The sequence below is a fragment of the Colletotrichum fructicola genome (genome assembly GCF_000319635.2).
Source record: "Colletotrichum fructicola Nara gc5 chromosome Unknown KSG_Nara_v1_contig08, whole genome shotgun sequence".
Lineage (NCBI taxonomy): Eukaryota > Fungi > Ascomycota > Sordariomycetes > Glomerellales > Glomerellaceae > Colletotrichum > Colletotrichum fructicola.
The window spans coordinates 3,396,852-3,424,118 of NW_027094058.1; the positions used below are offsets into that span (position 1 = coordinate 3,396,852).

General features: G+C 54.1%; 8 protein-coding genes across 8 annotated transcripts; 5 read left to right on the forward strand and 3 right to left on the reverse strand.

Moving 5' to 3' along the window:
• Window positions 1-1,593: 1,593 nt before the first annotated feature.
• On the forward strand, window positions 1,594-3,354 carry CGGC5_v014019 (putative transporter; the record flags this gene model as incomplete). The annotated part of the gene is made up of 3 exons (XM_032026673.1): window positions 1,594-2,196; window positions 2,250-2,548; window positions 2,598-3,354. 3 exons carry the CDS (start codon window positions 1,594-1,596, stop codon window positions 3,352-3,354), a joined length of 1,659 nt encoding a protein of 552 aa, XP_031876872.1.
• Window positions 3,355-6,488: 3,134 nt separating this feature from the next.
• On the reverse strand, window positions 6,489-9,580 carry CGGC5_v014020 (uncharacterized protein; the record flags this gene model as incomplete). The annotated part of the gene is made up of 3 exons (XM_066153019.1): window positions 8,736-8,788; window positions 8,842-9,227; window positions 9,294-9,580. The coding sequence occupies 3 exons, from the start codon at window positions 9,578-9,580 to the stop codon at window positions 8,736-8,738; spliced, it is 726 nt and encodes a 241-aa protein (XP_066007792.1).
• Window positions 9,581-12,036: 2,456 nt separating this feature from the next.
• CGGC5_v014021 (uncharacterized protein) lies at window positions 12,037-14,524 on the forward strand (the record flags this gene model as incomplete). Its single annotated transcript, XM_032026677.2, has 4 exons — window positions 12,037-13,254; window positions 13,456-13,701; window positions 13,866-14,210; window positions 14,273-14,524. 4 exons carry the CDS (start codon window positions 12,037-12,039, stop codon window positions 14,522-14,524), a joined length of 2,061 nt encoding a protein of 686 aa, XP_031876900.2.
• A 9-nt stretch (window positions 14,525-14,533) lies between these two features.
• Window positions 14,534-17,049, forward strand: CGGC5_v014022 (uncharacterized protein; the record flags this gene model as incomplete). The annotated part of the gene is made up of 10 exons (XM_066153020.1): window positions 14,534-15,046; window positions 15,101-15,394; window positions 15,546-15,576; window positions 16,272-16,348; window positions 16,398-16,460; window positions 16,506-16,546; window positions 16,608-16,738; window positions 16,790-16,808; window positions 16,884-16,921; window positions 16,979-17,049. 10 exons carry the CDS (start codon window positions 14,534-14,536, stop codon window positions 17,047-17,049), a joined length of 1,278 nt encoding a protein of 425 aa, XP_066007793.1.
• Window positions 17,050-17,475: 426 nt separating this feature from the next.
• CGGC5_v014023 (uncharacterized protein) lies at window positions 17,476-19,856 on the forward strand (the record flags this gene model as incomplete). Its single annotated transcript, XM_066153021.1, has 7 exons — window positions 17,476-18,239; window positions 18,352-18,454; window positions 18,547-19,151; window positions 19,477-19,481; window positions 19,536-19,606; window positions 19,670-19,739; window positions 19,813-19,856. The coding sequence occupies 7 exons, from the start codon at window positions 17,476-17,478 to the stop codon at window positions 19,854-19,856; spliced, it is 1,662 nt and encodes a 553-aa protein (XP_066007794.1).
• Window positions 19,857-21,857: 2,001 nt separating this feature from the next.
• On the forward strand, window positions 21,858-22,686 carry cel12B (Endoglucanase cel12B; the record flags this gene model as incomplete). The annotated part of the gene is made up of 3 exons (XM_032026681.1): window positions 21,858-22,264; window positions 22,318-22,556; window positions 22,607-22,686. The coding sequence occupies 3 exons, from the start codon at window positions 21,858-21,860 to the stop codon at window positions 22,684-22,686; spliced, it is 726 nt and encodes a 241-aa protein (XP_031876904.1).
• Window positions 22,687-22,846: 160 nt separating this feature from the next.
• On the reverse strand, window positions 22,847-23,655 carry CGGC5_v014025 (uncharacterized protein; the record flags this gene model as incomplete). The annotated part of the gene is made up of 3 exons (XM_032026683.1): window positions 22,847-23,133; window positions 23,183-23,287; window positions 23,340-23,655. The coding sequence occupies 3 exons, from the start codon at window positions 23,653-23,655 to the stop codon at window positions 22,847-22,849; spliced, it is 708 nt and encodes a 235-aa protein (XP_031876880.1).
• A 1,403-nt stretch (window positions 23,656-25,058) lies between these two features.
• Window positions 25,059-27,059, reverse strand: yuaR (putative hydrolase YuaR; the record flags this gene model as incomplete). Its single annotated transcript, XM_032026684.1, has 1 exon — window positions 25,059-27,059. One exon carries the CDS (start codon window positions 27,057-27,059, stop codon window positions 25,059-25,061), a length of 2,001 nt encoding a protein of 666 aa, XP_031876905.1.
• Window positions 27,060-27,267: the final 208 nt, after the last annotated feature.

Consider the following 27,267-nt stretch of genomic DNA (forward strand, 5'->3'; position numbering starts at 1 on the left):
AATCGAGGGGAGTTACGTGACGATTGAGGGGTCGTTGGGGGGACGGCAATGGCGACGCGTCTGGGCCGGTCTCGGGGACTGTCGGCCGACATTCTGTGACGCTGGGTCGGATGAAGACCGAGACGACACGAGGCAGTATGGCGAGGGAGGGTTAGAGTTGCCGGATCGTGAGCACGATGCCGTTGTGGTGTTTGGATTCGTGAGAATGACAGGCCGAAGAGTGTCGTGTCGGGATTGCGGGGTGTAATTGGAGAAGGCTCCCCCGACTTTTCGCGCGGAACCCCACATCCCCAAGGGGAACGGCCGGGATGCGTGCGGGGGAGAGTCATGCTGTGGCCGTATCAGGAACGAGAATCTGACTCGTCGGTGGGGGCGCGTCGCAATTATTGTGGATTTGGAGTGTCATGTCGGCGGCTGCTTTCCTCAACGGGGGCGGCACGTCGGTTGGATACTTGATTCGGGGCGGCATTCTCGACGGATGGCGGGAAGGCGGCGGGCTAACGAGAACAGGAGCGGGAACAAACCGGAGACACTTTGCTCGTGAAGGCTTTGATTCGGTTGGGGGACGCTTGGAATTGTTTATTACCTAGGCTAGTCTCGGGGTTCGCAACGCACGTCGGAAACCATTTCCCAGCTCTGGCTCTTTGCGTCACTAACAATCACTTGATTATTTGCTCTAGCAGCCAGTGAAGCTATTCAATGTGTTCTATTATCTGATATTTCTTTCCCCGCACTGCTCCTCACGATGCTTCCACCAAAAAGCTGGGCAGAATGTTGGGGAAGGGGCATCTCGTAGCGCTGCTGCCTCACAAAATGCCAAAAGGGCCCCCACCCGCGACACTGGACGAATGAAAAGGCCAGCTGGCGTCCCCGACATCCCCAAAGTCTCCCTCATTTCCCCGCGCGGAGAAGGGGCCCCGTGTTGCGGTGGGGGAGCAGCGACCCAAAACATGGAACGAACCACTCACAGCCCTCGAACGTCGGCTTTCGTCCCGTGACCACCACGATCCCCGGTTCTCGTCCAGCGCCATCATTCGACAACCACCTCATCCCTCGTCTGTCTCTCGTCTCTCCTCCATCCCGCCAGCACGGCAGCCGGCACTCGGATCCTGCTCTCATTCGCACACTCACCGCCCACACCACAACCCGCCGCCAAACGGGACTCGCTTCCCCGAGGGGACCCCACGAAGACGCGGCACTCTGCACCAACACGGCAAGGCCTCGACACTCAAGCTCATCACATCCCGAGCCCTTCCGTCACAGAGCCTCACCTCAGTCCAATCAGAGACCGTCCACCCCTGCCAATTCTCTCGCGGACGTTGGCCGACGTGCGTCCTCTTCTTCCAGCATGGGAAAATTGCCCCCTTGGGCGTCTTTCGCGTCCCGATGCCCAGAGAAAAGACGCCGCCCTGAGCCCATCCCTGCTCCTCGGCGACCGAGTCGTTGACGGGCAGGGGGGCCACCACCCGACGTCTTCCCGCCCCCAGAATGTCGACGTCCATATCACGGCCGTCCGTCCCACGTTTTTTCTCGCACCTCGCTTGGCCTGCTCCTGACCTCGAGCCTCTCCTGCAGACAGACGACGACGGCACCATGGCCACCACCGACGACTCCAACAAGCCGCCCGTCGACCAGGTCGAGCACGCGCAGCCCCCCAACGCCAACCACCGCCGCGATGCCGCCGCCGAGCTGCTGGGCAAGTCCGGCACCTCGCCGGAGCACCGCGTCGTCGTCACCGCCGACGACGACAAGCGCGTGCTGAGGAAGATCGACATGGTCATCCTGCCGCTGATGCTCTTCGTCTACTTCCTCCAGGGCATCGACAAGTCCACCCTCGCCTACGCCTCCGTCTTTGGCCTCATCGAGGACACCGGGCTGGTTGGCGACCAGTACTCCTGGCTTGGTTCGGTTGTGTATCTCGCCCAGCTCGTCATGCAGTTCCCCCTTGCCTGGGCTCTCGTCAAGCTGCCCATCGGCAAGTTCACCAGCTGCATGGTCGCCTTCTGGGGTGTGACTCTGTCCTGCATGGCTGCTGCGCACAACTTTGGCGGCCTGCTTGCCGCGAGATTCTTCCTCGGCACCTTCGAGGCCTCCGTTGCGCCGTCCTTTGTCGCCATTACCCAGATGTGGTGGCGTCGTCGCGAGCAGACCCTGCGCATCAGCTACTGGTACGCCATGAACGGCTTCACCAACATGGTATGTCTGATTGCCCCCTTCGTTACAACGGCAACCGTCTAACACAACCCCAGTTCGGCAGTCTCATCACCTACGGCCTCGGTCACATCTCCTCTAAGCTCAAAGAGTACCAGATCATCTTCCTCTTCTTCGGCGTCATCACCGTCGCCTTCTCCGTCCTCATGTTCTTCTACATGCCCGACTCCCCCGTCGAGGCAAAGTTTCTCAACGACCACGATAAGGTCATCGCTGTCGAGCGCCTGCGCATGAACCAGCAGGGCGTCATGTCCCGCGAGTGGCGATGGGACCATCTTTGGGAGAGTTTGCGCGACCCAAAGACGTGGATCTGGTTCGCCCTCGTTTTTTCCATCTCGTTAGTCTCCACTGCCTCCTTCCCCCACTCATCAACTGACAAACCACAGCATCCCCTCCGGCGGCATCTCCACCTTCGGCCCCCTCATCGTCAAGTCCTTCGGCTTCGACTCCTTCCAGACCATCCTCTTCAACATCCCCTTCGGCGCCGTCCAGCTAGTCTCCACCGTCGGCGGCTCCTGGATCGCCACAAAGATCCACAAAAAGGGCCCCGTCATTGCCGGCCTCTGCGTGCCCCCCATCGTCGGCTGCGTCATGCTCATGGTCCTCCCCAACTCCGCCAGCAAGCGCGCCGCCCGCCTCGTGGGTTACTACCTCATCTCCGTCTACCCGGGCATCACGCCCCTCATCTACTCGTGGTCCGCCGCCAACACCGCCGGCGACACCAAGCGTAAGTGCACCTCGGCCGCGCTCTTCGTCGGCCAGTCCGTCGGCAACGTCGTCGGGCCCCTGTTGTACAAGCCCTCCGAGGCGCCGCAGTACGCGCGCGGCCTGAGGTCGAATCTGGCGCTGTACTGTCTGATTATCGTCATGGTCGGTGCCACGAGCGCGTACCTTGCGTTCTTGAACAAGTCGCAGAGTAAGCGCCGCGTGGCCATGGGCAAGAGCGCCGTCATCATCGACACGAGTCTGTTCTCGGCGGCCGAGGCGGAGCGGATGCAGGCCGCGGGGCAGTTGACGGGCACTGGAGACGGACAGGAAATGGCTGCGGCTGGGGACGAGGGCACCACAGCTGGGGATGTTGGTGCGAGGGCGTTTGAGAATCTGACTGATTTGCAAAATGAGGAGTTTGTCTTTGTTTTCTAGGTAGGCTGTGGAAGGATGAGATAGGTTCTTGTGAGAATACAACATTTGCGTTGGATCGCAACATTGGAATGATGCTTTTTGAGAAGTTCATCTTTAACGAGTTGTGACTGTGACATTTCAGGTGCTCTTACATCATTTAGGTAAGACAACGAAAAGAAGGGATGTTTTGCCACGCAGGACAAGTGGGACTCAGAGGTATTGTCGCCCCCAACGATTCTTCAAGCTATTGATGTTTTCATCTTGAATTTTGAAATCGAGAGTTGCTTAGGCCTTCATAGCATTGGATATAAAAAAGGATACGTGCGCAATCGCTCCTTGAAGTCTTGTGAGAGATCAGGGCTGTTGTTAGGCTGTTTTGCAGTCTAGATTAACGTCCTGTACTGCAGCGCCTCCACAAGGGCAATCAAAGCAATTTTGACCCCCATACTTGTTAAGTTGGCTCTTTTTTTTGGTGTTTTTGATTACTTAGCTAACTTGCAAATAAAATAAATTAATCACTATATAAAATGACGTCATATAGACTACCTAATCGGGTAATTTTGGGGATATCTACAGCCTCATAAGCCCTCTCTCGTAGGCCGTCATAGCCCCCCTTAGAGGGCCCCTTTGAGAGGGCCCCTTAGAGGGCTCTTTAGAGGGCTCTTTAGAGGGCCCCTTAACCCCCCCTCCCTAAGGGGGCCCCTCACGTATGCCCTCACATATGCCCTCACGTATGCCTATAGGCTGGGTATACCTATAAGTGGGGCGATAGCTTATATAAGGCCTCCTATTAGCTAGAGTATAAGACATCAAATATTTCAATTCAATCGAGGGGTGTCGGATTAATCGATTGGGCAGTGGCGATAGCCTCACTTTGCTTGGTTAGGTTATTTGCGTTGTCAATTTACTTGCCCTTGTGGAGGCGCTGCTGTACTGATTCCTAATGGTTTTGTGCCTGGTACAGATGTTGACCTATTCTGCAAGGTTGATCGAGTATGAACTCTGCTTCTGGAAGGTTCGCATCTATAATGAGTATGTTTAGCTGGTAGATCGAGGGGATTTGGTGCGCCGGGGTGGTGGTGGACGTTGGGTTGTATCTGGTCACGGTTCCATTCAAGGTGTCGTCCGGGCAGATTTGTATCTGTCGTGCGGTACCTTGTGATACCTATTGAGGGAAATCGAAGAACGGATGCTGGCGTCGCAGGGCCCGATTGATCTCAACATGAAGATTGAATGTCCTTTTTTTTTGTTTTTTTTTGGTGCAAGAAAGGCCTTTTGATGAGAGCGTCCTACTCTCGTTATGTTGTGGTACTGATGTTATGATGTATTGTGGAAATCTGGATGGGGTAAATTGGAACTGTTGTAGCTAATGTTGGAAACTTTTCTTCTGAGGGATTGTATGCGATGGAATTAAGGTGCTCGCTCTTTTGGTCTTCGTTAAGCAACAGGGATGACACATGGGAAGGAGAGGATGGTTGCTGTGGGCCCATCGCTTTCCCACGTGTCTGCTCATGCAAAGCAACAGGTACCTGAGCTGTTATTGATTACTGCCTTTGCGCTGCTACTTCTATATTTAGAAACAGCAGTTGGAAGGTGTTTGCCCCCTGTTCCCGGATGATTTCGTGAGCGTGTTCGCAATACAGCAGAAATAAAAGCAATATTCAGATGAACCGCACAGGGGAAGAGCTTATAGGTTTACCAGGGAGACTGATTAATTGCTCACTCGATAAGGCTTATTGCCACCTTGACGGAGACCATCATATCATTTGGCTGCAGATTGGGTGATTGATGATGTCCTCGATCCCTCGCGCCAAGTTGCCGAGGACTAACGAAGTAGGAAAAGGCTGAACGAGTACTTGCAATTATCTAACGCAAAAACAGTTTGAGGAAGAAGAATAAACCCTAGCACGTTCCAACCAACGCAATCATAGATTCGGAAGATCTTCAAGCAGGGTTCACTACCTAGAGATACCTTAAGCCAGGTTCAACCCAGGCGTACCCCACGTTGAGACCCTACGCTGTCATGCTGGAAAGCGCCTTACTACACTGTAGTGTAAGTGGGACCTAAGTGGTCTAGAAATCTATGTACCCGCAGCGCTATGCCCAAATAAGAAGTTCCGGTCGGATACGAAGCATCCGTGCACGATACTTCCGTCCACTAGAAGACACTTCGGGTACCGCAGCACGGACCTGTAAGAGAGACCAGCATCATACCGCGTATGCCGGGAGAGTCCCGATTGACATGGATCAGATACCCGCCGTCTGCGTTGGTCCTTGTCTCGGTATCGATCGGACGGCTGACTGAAGGGTTAGGAAGCTTATTCTTGAGCTTATTTTGACTTGGTCACTTCATCCATTTGGTGACCGCGGGCACGTTTTATCCCATCGAGTGCGAGTGGACTGCAGTACACCAGCGCGTAGAAGCGATAGCGATATTGGTCACAGGCGAGTAATAAATGTAGAGGTCCAAGTACTCCAGTCATACTCAATGGGAAATTGCCGCTTTTCAACGACACTTTGTTCAAGCAGGTATACTTCAAAAATATCAAGTCAAGAGTTGTAGTTATTTGACGACAAGAGGCAACTCACCGTCAACATATGGGCAATAAAGGCACAGAATTGCAGGATCACGCAAGTACAGCACGAAATATTCCATACGGAAAGATGCAAACAAAACCATTTAGTGAATAACCCGAATGACAATAGATAACCCAAAGAGGTCAACACGGAAGTATCATACTCAATACTGACAACCAGCGAGGAAAATACAAAAAAAGGCGAAAAAAACCAAAAAAAAAAAAAAAAAAAAAAAAAAACCAAGACATATTTACACGAGGCTCCCTATCCAGGCGGTATCCCATCCGTCACCCAGCCAAGCCATCTCCTTAGTGACTGCGTACCAGACGATTGTGCGCAATCAGGAGGCTGTGAGCTGGGTATTGACAAAAGTGATTCATCACCCGGTGAGCTACTTACTAACACGGACAAAAGAGGGTAATCCTGAAACAAAATCTTGAAGCCACCAACAAACAAAACTGATCAGACTGGAAAGAATGCATGACCCATACTTGCCTCGTCAAAGTCAGAAGGACTACTAAACACGATGGAATGAACACATGAGAAAACACGATAATGCGGGTGCAACCGCAAGCACATCAAGGCATACCGTCATCTCCTCCTGTCGACTGCGGGCCTTTGAGCTCGGGCCACATAGAGCTCATCACCATTCTCTTCTCAGCCACTCCGATAAGCTGAAGCTGTGCAGCGCTAGCGGGCTTAGACGCTCGAGACGATCGGCAAGGCGTTTGGTCATAATTCCGGCTCTTATCGACCGTCTTCTGACGGAAACCCGACGGATGGACGGAAGACTGTGCGGCTGTGGGGGGCTGGCTGCTCGGGGGCGGAGTCAAGACAGTTGTGGGATTAGTCCCCGACGAGGCCTTGGCGAGCGCGAGTCCCTCGGCAGCAGGCTTTGAGACGCGAGAAGGGCTGCCCTCGTTGACGATGACACCAAGCGCGTTGGGAATCACAGCCTGAGCAACGGTGCCGCTCCGCGACGGAGTGGCGGGGGAAGAGAGTGAGGATGCGTTGGAGGCCTGACCCAAAGTCGACAAAGGAGGAAGACCGGTCGGAACGAGGTTCCCACTCGATGTTGTTGGACTCGGGAATGAAGTGCTCATGCATTGAGACGGTGCGGTGAAAGCATCAGATCCGGGGGAAGCAGAAACCCTAGTGAATGAAGCAGCAGATCCAGTGAAGGGAGAATCAGCAGTTCCGGTGAAGGAAAAGGCCGACTCGGAGAAGGAAGCAGCAGCAGATCCAGGCAAAGATGAGTTCGAAAGGGAAGTTTGGCTGTTGTCGCGGTCACTGGTGCGAGGATACACCGGAGTCAACGACGCGGCGACGTCCAAAGATTGGATGGTAGCGGGCGAAGACGTGCCAAAGTACTCGACCATACCCTCCCCAGGAGAGGCGACTGGTGATGGTTGATCAGTGTTGTGCACACTTGGAGTAGGTGCTGTGGCGGCCGGACTGGCGCTAGAGGCAGGCCTGATGGGAGTGGTTCTAGCGCGATCGTTGGACTTGGTCGTTGCATGCTTGGATGAAGTTGCCTTCTGGACTCTCTGTTTGTCGGACTTGGCCGTTGACTTGTCGGATGGCTTGGGCTCCGTAGCCTTCTGAGTGTTGAGTGACTCTTCCTCCGCATCCTTCTGCTCCTGGAGTCGCTTCCTCCTCCCGGATCGCGAGGACTTCGTCTTGGCGGTGTTGGCGGAAAAGTTGGTATTGGTGTTGGTGCTGTTGCTTTTGTCTGTGCGCACTCGGGTCTTTGGCCGGGTCGAACCAGGCACAGCCGTACTTGCCAGTCGCTTGCGCGTGCCCTCCTTGCACTGTTGCCTGTTGATGCTCTTCCCAGCTGCAGCGTTGCGAGCGTTCGGTGCTGGCGCCGATGTGGTCGACTTGGCCTTGTTGCAGCCGGACTGAGGCTTGGAGGAAGCGTTGGCGCTCTTCGGAGCCAAGGGCTTGCGCACTGAGGATGTCTTAGAGCTGCGTGCAGCAGTCGGAGCACCCTTTCCCTGCGGCTTCGAAGCGGATGCGTTGGAAAAAGCGTTGGTGCTCTTAGGGGCCAAGGGGTGGCGTGCTGCTGGTGTCGTAGAGGCGGACGCAGCAGTCGACGCAACAGATGTCTCTCCCGGTACCTCCGCAGGCTGAGAGTTGCTCTCAATAGCGGAAAATACTTGGTCATAGTCCGAGTCTTTGAGGTCGACGTCGTTGTACATGTCCTCATTGTTCCCAACAGTGTCCTCAGTCGAGCCGGTCAGGTCAACATATTGCGGCGCATCCGCCGGAGGCCGCTCATTCTGCTGTTTGAGGGAACGTATCTTGCCGATGTACCACTCCACGTCCGCATTGTCGATTTCTGCACAGAACCGTCTCATATCAGCAACTGCTTCGGCAAAGCATCTCGGCGAAGTGACCGAGTGGCGGCCCAGACAGTTGCCACATTGCTTCTCCTTCTCCTTATCCTTGACGGGGCACTCTTTGCTAGGATGATCCTTGGTGCAGTTGAAACACCTTTGTGGGAAGAGGCAGCTATCTTCTAGATGCCAAGGTCTGCCACAATTGCTACAGAAGATTTCGATTGCTCGGATATCAATTGGCCTGATGAAACTGATTAGCTACCATGCACCAATAAGCTGAGAAACGTTTGAACCCACCTAGCCATTGCCAATCGGTAATTCACGTAGAAGTCATCTTTTGCGGTCTCGTATGCTTGAAGAAGCTTCCAGGCTTGCTCGACGTCGGAAAAGGAGACGATAAGCCTCGACCATCTGACTGTCACGGAGTGAACTTGAATGCCAAACGGCTCCTCGAACCAGTCTCTCCGACCCCTCATGTTGCGTTCAGCCTTGCAGCCATAAAATATGATCTCGACATAAAACCGGGTTTCTGCCGACTGTAAAGTGTCGATAGTGACGCCTAGGACTGCCTCCAGGTCTCTTGCCTTACTCGACAAGGACAAGCAAAGCTCCTCTTCGAAGGGGTCGTCCGATCTTTGGAAGCGCTGCATGGCTTCCGCACTCGTGAAGTTGAGCCACAAGGTGCCGGCCTTGCACCCGAGGCCCTTCAAACCCGCCCAAGTCGCATCTCGCGCACTCAAGGATCCGATAATCTCGGCCCTGTCGCCGGAGAACTTGTCCAAGGCGTTTGCGGGCCTCACCGTTAGCCTCAACGTGTGGGGGGGTGTAGGGACCCGCCTTCTAGGCTTCGGTCTGAGGAAGTGGTCGAGGTCGATCAGCTTGTTGCGGATCACATGGAATTGTGCTACTGCAGGATGAACCCCAGGCCTGTGTTTTCTTTGGCGGGGATTGCCGTTGTCGTTGCCTCGAGCGGCCCTGCGGTACAGTCAGTAACGGACAGTTTGAAGACAGACACGCCGCAGAGAGCTGAGAGATACTTACCGGTGTCGGGTGCTGACAGTAGATACGCTGAGGCAGGGAGAATTTGGCGCGTAGGACAAACCTCCCGGGGAGAACGGGGCGAAGCCCAGAGCGGGGCTGGAGTGGTGGCTTCCGTGCAGAGGGCTCATCATGCGGATTGGTGTGGTTGGCAAGCGAGTCGGGGAAAGCGTCTGGCTAGGCGGCAACGAAGTTGTCTGCGAGGACATGGGCAAGATGGGCTGGCTCGGGGGGAAGATGGTCTGGGAGGAGTTGAGATGAGGAGAACCATTGTGGACAGGTGATGCCATGTGGTGAACTGAAGATGGCGTATACTGGACGGGTGATGCCGTGTGATGAAAAGGTGTTGCCATATGATGAACAGGCGATGTCTGATGGTGGGAAGGGAAGGCCGTGTGGCGACGGGGCGATGCTGTGTGGTAAACGGACGATGATGGCGTATACTGAACGGGCGAGGCGGCCATGTGGCGAATGGGTGATACCAAATGATGGACAGGCGTTGTCATATGGTGAACGGGCGATGCCGAATGGTGGAAAGGGGAGGCCATACGGTGAACCGGCGATGCCATATGATGGGAAAGCAATGTTGGCACCCAAGGGCCGGACGATGCTGGCGTTTGGTTGATGGGTGACGCCGAATAGTGAACGGGAGATGCCATATGGTAAGAAGGTGCGATTGGTGGTTGATTGGCAGCCATGTGAAGCGCCGAAGCGGGAGGGGGAAGGCCGGCAGGCGGATACCCCATGTGGGTGGGCATCGAAGGTTGGGGCCAGAAGTTTGCCGGGCTCACCCCCGGAGACTGTTGCCACGTGCCGGACACCGGAGCCGAGTTCGAGGGCACAAATCCGCTCGGCCGAGAGGGGGCCGGCATGATCCATCGACCCCCATTCGAGGCTGTATCTTGATGTTGATGCATGGCGGACTGTGGGATGAACTCCAAATGGTGAAAACCAGTTGTCATGTACCAAGGCGTCAAGTACCAAGTGGCTGCAAGCAATGAAAAGAATATCAAAGAGGAAGGTCAAACAGCCTCAAATGACAACATGAGAGAAACAGTTGAGTGACCTCACTGAAACAAACGAGGACAATAGAGTGAACAAAACGACCAGAACAAGGAAGTGTTCAACACGGATTGCAAGAGTTGCAAAGATGTCGGATGAAGGCGTGATTGTGTTGGCTTGAATGGAAGCATCTCATGGAATGTGTAGTAGTATTTAAGCAACAGAGCAGGTTCATCATTGACGGCTTAGAGAGGACATCAAAATTGGCAAAGACTCAAGCCACGCAGACGGAGACGCGTTTGAGAATCGTAGCATCCCACTAAACAATAACCACGCAATCATCGTTGAACTGGCGGAAAAGGCCAAAATCGAACAGAACAGACAGAAAAGAGAAAAAAGTAAACAAAGATGAAGATACACGAACGCGTCCATCATGAGACGATTCAAGACTGAAACTAGCTGAACGAGTCTGCCCCTCTTTTGCAATTAGCGTTGTGGCGATGCTCAGAGAAACGGACTTGTCCGTCTCCGAAAGTCGGAGAGGGTGGACTCGGCCCGCAGCGTTGTGGAGCAGCAGCTGTCTGTGGTGGATATCGGCAATCCTGAAGAAAGATTGCCGAAACGCATGTGAGGCTGCGCTTAGCCCTAGTGAATATAACCTAACCCTCCTGTTCCCTGTGCCTCCACTAATACGACCAGCAGGGGATGTGAGTTAATCTGGGTGTACACTGTTACAACCTATAAGCAAGGATAATAGTCAACCAACCCACTTAGGCGTTAAGCAGCTAGGATAGGACATTTACACTATAGGATTATAAGAATAACAGGGACTTACTTAGAATAGAAGAACTATAGTATAAGTTATATAATAATAAGATAAAACTGTTACGGTCAGCTATCCGACAGTAGGGTCTGCTAACAGAAGCTGGGGATTGAGACGTAATAACAGTACACTTGGTCGTGGTCTGGGTCGTAGGTTGTAGGCTGTAGTAGATCGGTCTTCAGAGGCTAAGGTGATCAGTCTTAGACTCAACAAGTAATTCGCAGTGAAGGTAAGCTGAGAGTATCCGTGAGGATGAATACTAAGTTGATTGCTGAAGAGCTATGGAAGTCTGACCATGAGCCAGGCTCAGGGTCATACTATATATATAAGTCTTATATGAACAGTTCTGCTTGTTCATGAGCGCTGTGCCCCTTGTCACTATGAGCGCTCATTCTAGTCTCCACTGAGCGCTCATTGTGGGTCCCTTATCTATGCTCATTCCTTATCATCACGTGACCTGTACCATAGTTCTTCCGTTCCTGAGTGAGTCCCTGTTGTTCCCGTGATCCTGCAGAGTACAAATGTCCTGTCCTAGCCGCCCGACGCCCGAGTGGGTCGGTTAACTGTTATCCATGCATAACGGGTCGTAACAAAAACTAAGTAAATAATATAAATTACTAAATACTTAATTAGAACTACTAAATACTTACTAATAATTATTAAGTACTTATTAACTAACTATAACTATATATAATACTTACTACTTATATGTTACGAGCGGGTCAGGGCAACCAACTGTGGCACAAAGTAAAAGCTTCGATAATGACAAATCCGTTGTCATTGTCCCCTGTTCTGCACTATATAGTTACGAGCCTACAGTGACCAACTGTAGCGGTCGTAACATTATACTCGGACCGTGTCATCGAAAAGGGCGAGGACGGCCAGCCTGTTTTGGACGACAAAGGCCGACCTAAGGAGATCATGGAGCTGCGATACGTCGCCTTCTTGGTTCGCACCTCGATACCACTGGCCAATTGGAGGGCCTTCTGGGAGGAGAGCGCGAACAAGGGCCTCCTGGCTACTGCGGTCCTCGAGACGGATCACGGCCCAAGAACCATCTTGAATCTCTACAATCACCTAGAGAGGGCGAACTTTGACGAGATCCCTTTCGAAGACGGTGTCATTTTCTGCTGGGACATTAACGCTCACGATCCACTCTGGGGCGGCGAGAAGACGGAGCAGAATTCCTCCGGTAAGAAGGCCAGACAACGACTGGACGCGGCCGAGATGATCAATGTTGGGCCCCGTGGTGTCCCTACTTTCTACGGTGGCGATGCCAACACGACAATCGATGTCATCTGGCTGGGCAAGAGCGCTCACTCGTTCTTCAAGCGTAGCGAGGTGTTGGACCACAGAGACTTTCAGAGGGATCATCGCCCCTTGCTTGTCGTGCTGCATGGGGGCCCTCATCGGGATGACAGCATTCGCTACCTCTGGAGAAAGGTCTCAGAGCAAACCCTCGCTTACACCATTCCGCGGTATCTCGAGCTTCTCGGCAACCCACCTCTCAACACTCAGGCTGATATCGACCGTCACATCGCCAAGTTTCTGCGTCTACTCTCCGCCGCCATCGCGGACTGCGTCCCAACCGTCAAACGAAACCCTTTTCGCCCAAACACAGTAAAACGCACTGTGACTTCAGCCATGCAACGTGACATGGCATTAGAGCGCAAAGCTGCTCGTGCCCTGTCACGCCTACGCCCAAGGGACAGGGGATACAAGAAGACGGGATACAAGAAGACGGTGCGTCGGTACGAAGCTCTCCGCCGAGCTGTCGAGTATGCCATTCGGACTCAAAATCGCAAGGGCTTTCGAGAGCACATTGCAGACACTTCAAAAGGATTGGATGTGTTTAACACCCTCAAGCAAGGTGTTCGTTGGGCAACCAAGACAGAGCCTGCTCACTCGCCACCCTTACAGAACCCCGACGGAACGTTGTGCGAGTCGGATGCGGAAAATGCAGCATGCTTCAGAGAGACTGTCTGGGGCCCGGCAACGAGCACAAACCCTTCTCCCTTGGAACGACCGGTCGAAGACCCTTCCAGACCACAGCATTTTTCTCCACAACATCTTCGTCAAGGCGACCTCAAGTGGGCTCTAGAGGCCGCACCCACTGGCAAGGCATGCGGCCCTGATCAGGTTGCTGTTGACGTCTTCAAGAAGTGTCCACGTGTCTTTCACGCTCATTTGACGCGGATCATGAATGCGTGTCTCCGGCTGGAATACCACCCAGATGAATTCAAGCGGTCGATAACTGTCGTGCTACGGAAGCCCGACAGGATGGATTTCTCTCTTCCCAAGAGTTGACGTCCTGTGGCGTTACTTTTGTGCTTGGGGAAGCTCCTGGAGAGGGTTGTTGCGAAGCGGATTCAGGAGCTTGCTGTGAAGCACAGACTGATTCCTCGGATGCAATTTGGATTTCCTGGACGCTGCACCACCAAGTACATTGAGGCTCTTTTGTCCCCGGTCTACAGAGGCTTTTGCGTCAAGACCAGGAACAAAAAGAAGTGGAGGTCGACACTCCTCAGTCTCGACATATCAGGCGCCTACGACCACGTCAATCGTCCCGAACTCCTTCGGATCCTGGTACGTAAGGGTATGCCCGATTGGATCGTCAATTTCATTTGGTCTTTCCTTTCTGACAGGAGGACAATGCTTCGGTTTCCCGGTTATGTCTCAGAGGAATTTTTCGTTAACACTGGAATCCCTCAAGGCAGCCCCCTCTCTCCCATCCTCTTCGTCTTCTTCAGTTCGAGCGCCTCCATCCCGATCTCAACGTCTTCGCCTTTTCCTACGTCGACGACTCTTATATCCTTGTCACATCCAGGATATTTAAGGAGAACTGCGAAATTCTCGAGATGTATCACGAGCAGGTGATGGAGTGGGCAACTCCCAATGGTATTCGGTTCGATCCTGGGAAGTACAAGGTGATGCACTTCACTCGAAACGAGAAATGCGACTTGTGCCCTGACATTTCTGGTCTGACTGTCAAACACGTCATCAACAACTCAGTCGACCCAGAGGCCCCGAAGCACCTTCGAATTCTTGGCGTCATGGTGGATCCGGCGTTGAAGTGGGATGCTCACATTGCCAACGTAAGTGACCTATCGCTTCTCAATCGTAACAATTGTCGGAGACTAACTATTTGGCTTTAAAGCTCGAGTCCAAAGTGAAGAAGAAGCTGGGTTTTCTGAAGCGGATCTCTAGCTCCGTCATGGGTCCTAACCTCATCGATATGCGAAGGCTGTACATCACGAGCGTGCGACCCATCATCACCTACGCCTGTGCTTGTTGGTTCGTTCTCGCCGATGGCAAGGGCCAGCAATTCCGAATCACAAAGAAGCTCATCGCGCGCCTGGATCGGCTTCAGCGCGAATGCCTTGTGAACATCTCTGGTGCCTACAACTAAACGCTAGTCATGGTCCTGCAGAAGGAACTCAACATCGAGCCGATAGAAGTCGCGCTCCACCGGATCGCCATGGCCCATCGAGTCCGCAACACCAACACTCTGGAGGGGGAGAGGATGCTGAAGGTTGCGCGCCGTCCCTTTCACCGCATGCGGTCCTTTGCGTGCTTTGATCTACATCCATATTGGGTGGCATATCAACAGGCTGGGCTCGTTCGTGATGAGATTGTGCAACACTACGGGCTGGAACGTTCCGTTCGTCTGGGGCGAAACGTCGCAGGATGGATCAATCAGTACCTTCGCCAACAGGGTCTTCTCAGGAGCGCCTATCTCTGGGCAGAGTTCGCTGAAGAGCATGCTCTCAAAGCGCCTCGAACATGCGGTTACGAGGCGGTGACTTACATGGGAGAATGGTGCACCAACATTATGAGCATTCACATGGGCAAGACCAGAGCTCAGTCAACCATCCTCATCCACATGAGGACTGGCCACAATGGTCTCAACTCGAATCTGTACTCCATTAACGTGAGTGAGCCCCCAAATCCCCCCTCGGTTGCATTGCTAACCACATTCTTGCAGAAAGCTGAGACCAACATGTGTCCCTGTGGCGAGGGCGAGCACACGGTGGAGCATCTCTTATTCGACTGTGTGAGCCTGGAGCGGCAGAGGAGGGAACTGTTACCCGCGGACTATGGCAAATGCGACGATGATCTGCGGCGGCTGAAGCTGAGGTATCTCCTCACGCAGTGCGCGGGGCCGGTTTCGGCATGGGCGTTGAAGCACTTTGAGCTTGAGCAGTTCTCGTGGACGAAGGAACATCTTCCGATCAGGACCAGGACTTTTCCATTTTCGTCTGGGACGAGGCATCGTCGTGTATGATATTCCTTTTCAGATAGGACAATGAGCACCATGTTTCCCTGTAACCCTCCCCCCACCCTGGGGTGTGAGTGGCCTGTCATTTGTTTGAATTTCTTGTATTGGTAAGTTTCTACGCCAGTTGACGATGCGCTTGCTGACGATGTAGGTCTTGGTACACTGCTTTATCCCTCAACTCTGTGAGTATGCTGCTCTCCTTTGTATTTCTTGCACGCTCTTTTCCTTTCTTGCGCTGCTTCTTTTCTGGATTTCGTCTGCCGTTTCGCTCGCCGTCTTCCGCCTTCGCCCGCCGTATTTGTCGACCACCATCTACCTCGACCTGCCATCCTGGTCCAACACCTCGGCCTACCAACTTTGTCGACCATCTTCGATCGCCATCCTCATCCAACACCTTTCGCCATCTTTGTCGACCACCACGTTCACTCTCATCTGCCATCCTTGGCCTTCATCTTCGTCCACCACCTTCGTCCACCACCTTCGTCCACCACCTTCGTCCACCACCACCACCACCACCATCACCACCACCACCTTCGTCTGCCATCCTCAACCACCATTTTCGTCGAACCTTATCCGCCGTCCTCATTCGACACAGTCTTCCGCCACCTTCCACGACTTTTGTCCACTGCCACCATCACCACCACCACCACCACCTTCGTCTGCCATCTCCGTCAACCATCTCCATCAACCGGCCTCATCCGACACCTTTGTCAACCGTTCAAACACGCCGTCTTCGTCGCCCACCTTCAACTTTCACCTCCGACCGCTGTCTTGCACTACGTCTGGCATCCTTTGTTCATCCGCACATGCACTCATGTTTCCTCTTCATTTTTCAATCTTGAATGAATGCCTCGTCGCTAACTTCTTGTGAGCATAGTCATCCTGCTCTCCTTACGCGATCTGAGCGATCGACAAGGCCCTCAGCAGAGCGGCTCTGTAGGCAGCATATTCATCGTGAGTACACTGAAATCTACAACATATGGTGCTGTCTAACATGCTGAAGGCCCTGGAGAACCCTGGCGAGCTTGTGCTCCGTCTGATCCATCCCCCCCTGTCGGCAATTCCTGTAGGCGCGGGAGAGAGCTTGCGTCTCCCAGCCTGTTAGCCGCAGCCCAGCCCGCCTCTGGAGGCCGGCGCCGAAGACGAATATGCGTGAGTACCTCACTGAATCAGTTGATTGTGTCTTTTGATAGCTGATATTGATTTCTCACAGCGATGGTATCCCTGGTGCTGAGCCTAGTGGTGCCTGCAAGGAACCCTTGCACTCCTCCCAACCGCAGCCTTCGCATACCTTCAGCAGCCGCTGGAGGGTTGGCATACACGGCGCCCTCTGGGTCGAAGTTGGTAAGTGCACATTTCATCTACCTGAATGCGACAGTGTCTAATTATTTTTAGTTCTTGAAGTTGTCAAGTTGTTGGTCTGCCATTGTGTTGTTTGATGGATGGAGAGTACTGCCTACTTACCTCACTGCTGCTCTCCTTATATAAGGCAAGGTTCCTGTAACCTTGGTGGCCGAGGCTGCCATGGTAAGTCCTGGTCCCTGTTCTCTCGGTGGAGTGCGATGTTGACTGACGTTCAGGCAGAGGAAAAGTTATTCGCACCTTGTTTACCTCGTCTTCGTCTCTCTAGAGACCTCTGTGTCTTCCAGTACTGAGTATAGTACTTCTGTGTTCACACCTTGGGTTATATCTATTAGGGTTGCTTGGTCCTTTTCCATATCTGTACCTTGCTGTATATTGTACCTCGGCTATAAATGTGATACTCCACATCAATCTTTTGGCCCCATGTGTGACTCCGTTGTTAGAGCGATGCTTATCTGACTTGTGTGGTTGACAGAAAAGGAGTGGCGGGAATGTTGGTGGTGGAGGAGCTGATTCTGTGGCGCTTGTATGTTGTGGCGGTGGTCAGTGTCAGTGGGAACCTTGCTGGCTGGTGACCTGCTGTGGCTGAACTTGGTTTTGGCATAAATACCCTGCCCCTGCCCACTCCGCCATTCCGGTTTCGTCCAAGCTTCTGTCTTGTCTTTCCCCCCAGAAACACCACTCATGCACGCCTTTATCACAGCTGGCCTTACCTCAAGATGGATTGTCGTTTCAACCTCCTGCAACTCCCTTTGGAGTTGCGACAACTGATCTATCGCGCCTATTTGCTCGTCGATGGCGGGTACATCTGCGACGCTGAGGCGCTTTTCACGGGGAAGCTCCGGGGTGAGGCCAAGTGCAGGCTTACGCAAGCCGACGGAAAACCCATTGACATGGCTCTCGTTGTCACCTGCCGGGCTGTTGCGAAAGAAATGCTTCACGGCGGGTTAGCCTTGCGCGTCAACACGGTGGCTTTCTCGACCTTCTATTCTGATGAGTTCCGCCAGCGCGGTGAAAGACTCCAAGCTTTCAGGAGCAAGGACGTGGACTGCAACATATTCAACATGATGAGGAACGTTGGCAGCTGCCTCCAAGGCCCAGTGTACGATGCACTCAAAAACGCCTACCCGGTTTTCATGCCTGTCGTGGAGCATTTGAGGGGCGGAAACCCGAACACGGAGCTCGTGGCGCCTCCGGATTCGAATTACGGCCAGGCACCTTCGCTGTACCGGGAATTCGTTAGACTCGCCCTCCGGCTTGCGTGTCGCTACTATGTTGAGCAATTCAACGAGGCAATGAGCCAGGACTTCGCCATCCAGGAATCGCGTGGTCGGAGGTATGTGCCTGATTATCACGGCCTTGCTGCTTGCTCCATTGAGCCCTGGATTATCCCTACTGACGACGATATTGCACAAATCATGTCGTACAACGGGTGGCCAATTCCTTCGCCCGATGATGAGGACTTCGAAATCCATCTTCCAAGGTCAGATGACCGCTCAAAATACAGGTTCTCCGCCGCCGCGTCTGCTATCTATTTCCTGGATTCCTTACCATATCATAACCGGGCGCATCTACGTAACATAATTCTGAACGAGGACCGAGAAGCCGTATCGCAACCGGCATGCCATGTTCAAGGCCTCATTCCGTTCTGCAAGGAGAACCCTCTGCTACGGATTGAACGGAGATGCAGCTTGTGGGGTAACGTCTTTCGCCCAGATTGGTTATCCGGCGACCCCGACTCTAGGGTCGATCCGGAATGGGTACCAGACCCAAAGCTGAGGTCAAACCAGGTTTCTCGAAACGTAGCCACGTGGATTATGGAGGCGTTGGCCCTGGAGCACCACGGCATGCCCCACGGTGCGTTTTCCCTTCTTCTCGGCGGCGGCCCGGCACCGCTGCTGTGCGAGGAGATATTCCAGACCGTCGTCCAGCGGGACGTGGCGTGGCAGCTCGCCAGGGACGAGTCCCGCCGGCGCGGCTACCTCCCGGCCCGGACGTGGATAGAGAGGAACGGAGAACACCCGTGGCGATGGTCCTCCTGCTTCAGACCCGCCGAGTCCGACCTTGGATATATGTACGAAGGGTTCCCGCGGGCCATGAGAGACGTTGCGGAGAAGAAGTCGGTCGTGCGTTGCAACTTCGACGTGGGCGTGCCATGGGACGTGGAGCGGATCGTCGAGGAGCGCCGCGGCCGCGGCGAGCAGGAGTGGAACGAGGACTGGTTCGCGCACGACCCGCTTAGCTGGGAGACCGTGCCGCCTCTCCCCAGTTGGGCCGACTGTCTGCGGGAGGACGTCCTGCGTCCTGACGAGAATCCTCCGGCAAGAAGAGATAGTTTCGACGAGTGGGTCGCGAGGTGGGACGAAAGTTCGGGCTCGGACGACGACTGGGCTTTGTGAGCAATGGGCGGGACAGGAGCTCGGACTGCGAAGTACCGCTGATCTAGTTGTGTTTGTGCCAACAAAGCAAGAGCATGCGAGCAATCTTTGGGAAAAGAAAGTCAGACAGGAAGTAGATGCGACATCGTCAACCAGCCGATCGGACGGTCAGCCCCTCGATCCTTCGCGACTTCGCAAGACGGGTGGATTTCTGGAGGCGCAAATTTGGACGACATTACGGTGGGAGGAATTTGTGTCCCATCTTCTCCCGGAGTGCTTTCTCCCATTTGTCTGTTGATTTCATTTTATTTTTGTTTCTTTTGTCTTGCGCTGGAAAGTCAGTCCCAGTAAGTGCCGCAATTTTTGTTAACAGTCAAGGTAGCAATACAAAGTCGTCGCAGTCCTGAACCGATTTTCTTATCTCGAGGAGAGCTTCGTTTCTCGCGGTGGAACACTCGTCAACCTCGTCAATGTAAGGAACTCTTCTTGCTTCTTGCCACTAATGTTTCGTGCTAATCGCATCCACAACTTCGAGGCTGGAGCGGTAATGGTAGTTTCGGAAGCGCTTGTTGGCTTCAATGGTCTTTTTTCTTCGGTTCCGAGGAGTAAGTCCAGTCGCCCTTTGCAAACGTGACTTGAATCACGGCCTGTAAGTGGATGCGCGATGACATTTAGGAGAATCTGATGATGGTGGCCCGTCCTTGCTGGGTGATTGGCAGTAATAGGACTCAGAAGGGTCTGCGGGCTTGAAGAGGCGGGCACGTCTGACCACCTTTGGCTTGGATCTTTACCAGACTCCATACATGGGCGGTGCATTTGGAGCCAGATTACGCATTATTCCCAGGCTCGATGTGGTGGCGTCCCAGAAAATGGCCTCATGTGCAAAAGCATGGCTTTTTGGCCGCTACAGACGCTGCAGCCACATCTGTTTGGGTTTGCTTACCTGCCTGTGCATGACGTAGAATATACAATGTGGTAGTGAATGTGTTACCTGACCTGTCTTCAAATTGCCATTCTTGTGTGTCCAACAACGCGCTCAGCTGTTTTGGTACAAGACGTACCGTTCCTAGTGTCCTCGCAAGGTTGACACGTTGTAGCTCGAGATTCAGTTTCTGGGACTGGTTGCTCACACCTTCACTGCGGGAGAAATTTTCAAACGATTGTGGCAGTTCGGTCTAATACCACGTAACTGCGGGCTGATCAAAGTTTTCCTGTGTCGATGCAACCTGTTTGGCTTACCTTTTGCACTGCAGCGTGTATGCGGAGCCTAGAGGTTCCCTTGACTGTTTCGTCATGCCTGCGAGGTGAAAGACGACTGTTTCGGCTCCAAGCGGTGACTTGTTGTTCGTCAAATTGACATGGTGAAAGCGTTTTCAGCGCACTGCTGGGGTGGGGTACATGATGGCGCTGATACCTTTGGTTTCTTCTGGAACTTTTCTGGGCCGTTTAGATGAGCTTGAGACTAAGATTGATACGAACTGTTTCGGACAAAATTGCAATCAGCTTCTTTCAACAGGATTTTGATTTGCCTTGAACACTTGTCACCCGCCCGTCGAAACCCCTGCATGTTTGAGGCAGTCTACCGGATGGGCAGTTAATGGCATAACTCATCCCAAGACGGACACGGTCTAAAAGAATGGAGTTTGCTGCCCATATTGATACTTAAGTGCAAGCTTTCGACCTTCATTTGCAGGACTACACAGGGTATGGGTAAATTTGCAACTTAGGCGTTCGAGAAAGTCTGTTTCTCATCGAAGCCAAATGCTGTCTGCACCCCTTCATTCCTTGTTGTTGGTTGGTGCTTACACATCTTTCATGATCGAGGTAGCTGCTTCTGTCGTTGTCCTTCTGATATCATTTTATGAGGTCGTCGTTGGATCGTGATAGTGACTCTCACCCGAGCCATTTGCGCCGAGACCGAAGGAAGATGCAAGCTATCGATGAAATTTGTCAGTAGGATCCCTTAATTTGTCTAAAGTGCTTGTTGGCGACGCAGCCAGCCGAAGGCCATTGTTGCTGTGACTAGTCATTCTCGTTATCGAGGAACGACTATGGATGGTGGCGCTTCTTCTACCTTGGGACAGGAGCAAACAAGGACTTTGAAGAAACCCAGACGACTATCCAGCATGTCTCAGCAGATTGTCGAATCTTCGCAAAAGATTTGGAGTAGGAGATAATCTGGCAGTCGTTCAATGCCCCGGTGCCGGGCTTGATGTCATCGTAGTTTGCTGCTTCCCCCTGCGCCGTGAACTGTTCACTGTTCACCTTGACGACAGATCTCGACAGTCGGACGCGTAAAAGACGAGTTCAAGGTTCTATTTTGAGAGATGATTGCCCGCAAATCACTGAAAATCGAATCACTGAAAAATCTAATTCTCAGTTAAACACGATATGTTGTAGAACTTGCCCTACTTTTGCGGATTTCGCATTCCGGCACCCCTTGACGTCAGCTAACCGGCCGAAGAGCCGAGGGAGTTCTTGGCTTCCAACTGAAGCTAATGCATCTCAGTGGAGTCTCCTGCTGTTCCAGACCTCCTGATAAGCTTGACGACTTCCCAACCCTACACATCCGCTCCAAATCAGGATTGCAGCCTACGACAGCAGCTCCCTGTATCCACGCCGGTTCGTCCACCTTCCCCTCACCCCACCAGCTCTCTCTCCTCTCATCCTCACACCACCAACTCAAAAACACCCCATCTCACCACCCTCACCCGCCTCCAAACATGCTCGACACCCCAACGCACATCGTAACCCTCGAGAAGAAATGGGGCTATCACGCCGCCAACGGGTACGAGCTGAACAACAACACATGGGGCAGCGCCGCCGCGACCTCGGGCTCGCAGCGCACGCACTACGACGGCCCCACGGCGCCAAGCAGCCCCACGGGATCCGTGGGAATCGCGTGGTCCACGGACTGGGAGTGGCGCGGCGGCGAGAACAGCGTCAAGTCGTACGTCTACGGCGCGCGGCAGTTCCGGCGCCGGCTGGTGAGCGAGGTCGCTGCGCTCCCGACGGAGGTGGAGTGGCGGTATAACACGTGGGATGTCCGCGCCAACGTCGCGTTTGACATTTTCACGGATCCGGATGTGGAGCATGCGAATAGTAGCGGGGAGTACGAGGTTATGATATGGTAGGTTCTGCGCGTGCTTTTGGGGCCAGGCGGCTGATGGGACGGTGGTGTAGGTTGGCGAGGCTGGGCGGCGTGTGGCCCATCAGCGAGTCCAAGGCGCCGATTGCGCAGGTGGAGATTGAGGGCCATCGGTGGGAGGTGCATTTTGGGTATAATCATGGTGGGAAGATGAAGGTGTTTAGCTTTTTGCCAGTGGATGGGCCGATTCAGAGCTTCCGCGCGGATGTGAAGCGGTTTTTTGATTATCTGGTTGCTGAGCATCAGTTTCCGGCTTATAACCAATACATGCTCGGTAAGCAGTGCACTTTGAGTGAGTTTCACGGGAGAGCTGACGGTTTGCAGTGTTCCAGCTGGGTACGGAGGCGTTTACGGGAGGTCCCGCGGAGTTTGTGGTTCCCAAGTTCATTGCCGATGTCCAGTGAGGCTCGTCTCGATCGTCAAAAGGCTTTGTAACGCTGGGACGTGGAAATTCTACAGCGATGAATGACATTCTTCTAGGTCTAATCTAATATCTTACACTAATAGTACAATATCCAGCACATAATCTGAAGAGAGGAGATGGTCCAACATCATCCCCGGGTATCACGCAACACAGTGGTCCACGCCCGCCGTCAACAACAGCTTCGCATACTGCTGATGCAAAGCGACGACAACTCCCATCAGGGCTCCCTTGCCATTGCTAACTCGGTCAATCATCATCGACTTGATCTTGAATCTGACGACCCGCTTATGAGGATCAAGCTCCGTGACGAGCGTGATGAACGTGTCCATCTCACGTGGACCCTCCTCCCTGGGCGACACACCGCCACGGAACATGAGGGTGTTGGACGACTTGTCGATGACGATGAAGTCGTCCGCCAGTATCGTACCTGTCATGGTCAGCAGGTCTGGTATATGAGGCTGAAGCATCAGACGTACCGATGGGGTAAGTGCTCTTCAGCAATTCCTCCTTCTCCCAAATGTCACTCGCGTTAGACTCATTCTTCCTCGCCCTCTCCATGAGTTTCCAGTGTACAGTAAAAGCTACATCAACTTAGCATTACATCTTGTCAATTTCCGTCATTCTCTAACTCACCGTACCGCCCCCAGACACCCGCCGCATACGTCTCCACCAGCTTCGACCTCCCGCTCAACGCGTCCTCCAGCAACCCAGGACGAACATTCTCATACGCCACCTCGCGGACGAAGCAGTCGTGGAACCCGCCATTGTTGTCCGGATTCACCTTCTTCAGGAACGGGTGCTGGAACAGGCTGTCCGTCGCTGGCGAGAACGACTCGTCGAGGCAGCATTGGCGGGTCCAAAAGTGGAAACCCGACGGGACCGCAACGGCTGTGGCGGCGGCGAACTTGGAGAAGGCAAGTAACCTTGCCCGGGTGAAGATTGAAGCCATCATGGGATCTTACGTCGGAAGCGACTTTTTGGTGATTTTCTGGTCACAAAGAATGTCATTAACGAAGAAAACAGCTGGCATGAAATTTTGGCTCTGTTGACATGGGTCCTTGGGCCTAAGGACGGAGTTCACAAGTTGGCATATTCTCCGTTTCCCTCCGTGCCTGGCGGAGCCGCACGTGACCCGAAAAAAATTGAAGTAGCGCTCGACAGTGATAGAGGCGTCTTCCATCGTCGAGTCCGAAAGCCGAGACGCGAGATTCCCTGCCAAGCGGGCCGGCTTTTCCATCCTCACTAAAGACGGGTGAAAAGTGGGAATGGCATCCGGCGGGAGGACTTGCTCGGTAGTCCGTGGGCTCCGAGCCGGCTTGGCTGGGCATTGTCTCAGCAATGAATTGTTGTCAGATTAAAGTTATTGTGAGCAAATGGACTAAGCTGCAGGTGCATTGGATGTCTGAGCCGCAAGATGACCATTGACGCACCCACGGAAGGACTTGGTCAATCTTTGAAGGGACCTTTTTGACAGACGAAATACAAACACACATGTCTTGCAATTCCTGCAGGAAACTAGCGTCGAAGTGAGTTAAGTCCTTTTTGAGATTGATTATTATTGAAGCAATGTGAATCAACTTGAATATCGCGGTGGTGAAAGGTCACAGAGACGGTCCACAAGATCGCACCGGTCTCAACAAACTAGGAAGGCAATCAATCCACCGCAAGCTTAGGCGCCTACAAACTTTGCGGTCGAATGCTGCATCGGTCATAGTCTCAAGCTTCTTCATTTCACACTATGAAGATTAAATGTAGCCGGCGGGAACCGATGACTTCCACAAGGCGGAATGAACAACAAACTCACCGAACATCGTCGTATTCAACATAGCTCTAACCAGCATCATCAACCGCCACGGACAGCAGGTCACAGGGCGTCTCCGCATTACGATTATGAGTGAGAGTAAGTAGGTTTGACTTCTCATTCACAGAAGCTTGTATTTGTGGTAGCGTGCGAAGTCCAGGTGAGTATTAATCGAGCCTTGGAGCCGAATCTGAGACTGTGAACCCGACTTAACAGTACGAAGTTGAAGTCTCACAATCATGTGGACAAGCTTGCAACTAACTTGTGTGATTCAAACTACGATTTGTGTGAGACGCTTGCTAACTTTTGTGGCGTTATTGCTTCTGTGGCTACTTTTATGGCACTGGCTTCATCGGGCTTTTCATTCAACTTTATTTTCTTCAATTCCGAGGTCCTCTTGCGAAAGACATTGTGTGAATCAATTCAATGTCAATCAAACTTTCACATTAAACATGGTCAAAGTTACATCAACTAGTACTATTTTCATCTCAGTCAGAGAGCTAGAACATATCTAACATGAAACCCACCATTGTACCTCCCACCACAACCACTCACTCAAGAGTTTTAAGCCACACCTCCACCGGATCACCCCCGCCCTCCACAACATCAGTCTTATGCTTCACTCCATAAAGATACGGCTTCTCATCCGCATAGCACGCAGTCTCCGCCTCCTTCGGCAAATCCCCCGTCATAATGTACCGCCTTGCAATCGCCTCCGTGCACTTCGACGTGTCCCTCGACGAGTGCCCGTAGCCATGGTGCGCCACCAGCCTCGCATTGCGCCCCATCTCCTTCAGCAACCTCCGCCCGTTGCGTAGCGGCGTCGCCGGATCATACGTCTCCGCGATCAGCAGCACCGGGTGGCGCAGCGTGTGGTTCAAATCGCCGCGGTACACGCCCGCGGGCTCGGGCCAGTACGTGCCAAAGTGCCGGCACGGAAACACGTTGAAGAAGCGCGAGTTGCCCGAGACCCACGACTTGGCCGTCATGTTGGCCCACAGCGACGCCCACCAGTCGAGCCCGTCGGCGGGCTGCGGCGCGTCCCACGAGTCGGCGCAGATTACCAGCGTGCCGAGCTCGTCGGACGACGCGGGCTGCGGGTGCGTGGCCGGCAGCGTCGGGTCGTACTCCCACGCGGAGCGCTCGAGGGCGCGCGCGGCGAGGGTGGCGTTGCCCTGCTCGAGCTCGGCGAGCATCTGCGCGAGCGCGGGCCAGCCCTGCGCGTTGTAGAGGGAGCGGTAGATGGCGCCGACGAGGCCGGAGTAGGTGACGAGCGAGGGCCCGCTGGTGTTGGTGTAGCCCATGACGGGCCTGTCGATGAGCGAGTTGACGAGGGCGAGCATGCGCGACTCGAGGTCGTCGAGGGCGACGGGGTAGCCGTCGATCTCGCGGGCCAGCGCGCAGTGGTTGGGCCCGGCGTTGAGGCACTCGCCGAGGAAGCCGTCGTGCCAGGCGTTGGTGGCGTTGTCGAGGGCGGTCCAGCCGAAGCCGCCGAGCAGGCGGTGGTCGCGGACGTACTCGGTACCGTCGAGGATCATGCGGCCGACGCTGTGGGGGAAGATGTTGGCGTAGGTCTGGCCGATGCCGGTGCCGTAGCTGACGAGGTAGCCGGTGAGCTCGCGCTCGCCGAGGGCCTTGCGGATCTGCTCCATGTCGCGGGCGACGAAGGTGGTGCTGAGGAAGCGGGGGACGTCGCCGTGCTTCTGGAAGCAGGCGTTCATGGTGGCGTTGTTCATGGCGTCGGCGAGGTTGAGCTGGCGCTTGGGGTCGGAGACCTCGAGGTACTGGCCGGTGAGGAGGGACCAGTGGTCGCGGTCGACGTCGTAGGGGAAGCAGGAGATGGAGGGGTGCGTGGTGTTGACGCCGCGGGGGTCCCAGCCGAGCACGTCGAAGGTGCCGTTGCTGAAGCGCTTGGAGACGCGTTCGGCGGCCGACCAGGCGTAGGATGTGCCGCTGCCGCCGGGGCCGCCGGGCTCGATTACGATGGTGCGTTTGCTCTTGGTGCCTGGGACGGGGTTTTTGTCTGCGTCGAGGGGTTCTCTGATGCGGGCGAGGCCGGAGACTTGGTACTTGGTCACGGCCAGCCGGACGATGCGAGTGTCGGAGTCATTGGTGTAGTCGAGAGGCACGTCGAGGTATCCGCATAGGTAGATACCGCGGCCTGCGTAGGGATTGCGGAATTCCTCGGTGGAGGTGGTCTTGTTGCCCCAGCTCCAGTGAGATGGACGAGGGTCAAAGAGCGCCTCCCACGTATCCTCGGGATGCGGGTCGTTGAGGGGAGGCGGGAGAGATGTATTGGTGCAAGGGATGAACCTGAACGGGTCATCGGGCATGGGGAACCGGCCGTACGGAGACCCTCTGAGATGGACGACTGAGGCGAAGTCATGATGGTGCTCGGGGTGCCTCCAAGACTTGAGATCCTGCTTGTGGAGGTACCAGCTCGCAGCGCCCAGCAATGCGATGGCGCCGCCGGCTATCAGCCACTTTCCGATGGCTGAGCGGTTGTGTCGCCGGACCGGCTGCACGCTCGCATATGCTTGCTTCTTCTCCATGTTGAGTGCCGTTCCACACAGATTCGATGTCTGAGCCCAACAATCGCCCCTCAATGGCGGATTGACTGATTATAAGTACAAAATAAATAAGACCTAAGCTCGACGCGATGGCTGCAGCGGTGACGAGGAAAACGCGTTTGAGACGACGTCGCTCGCTGAGGGGTTTCGCAAGCCTCGCCGTCTTCGCGAGCTCTGGTTGGCTCGGCTC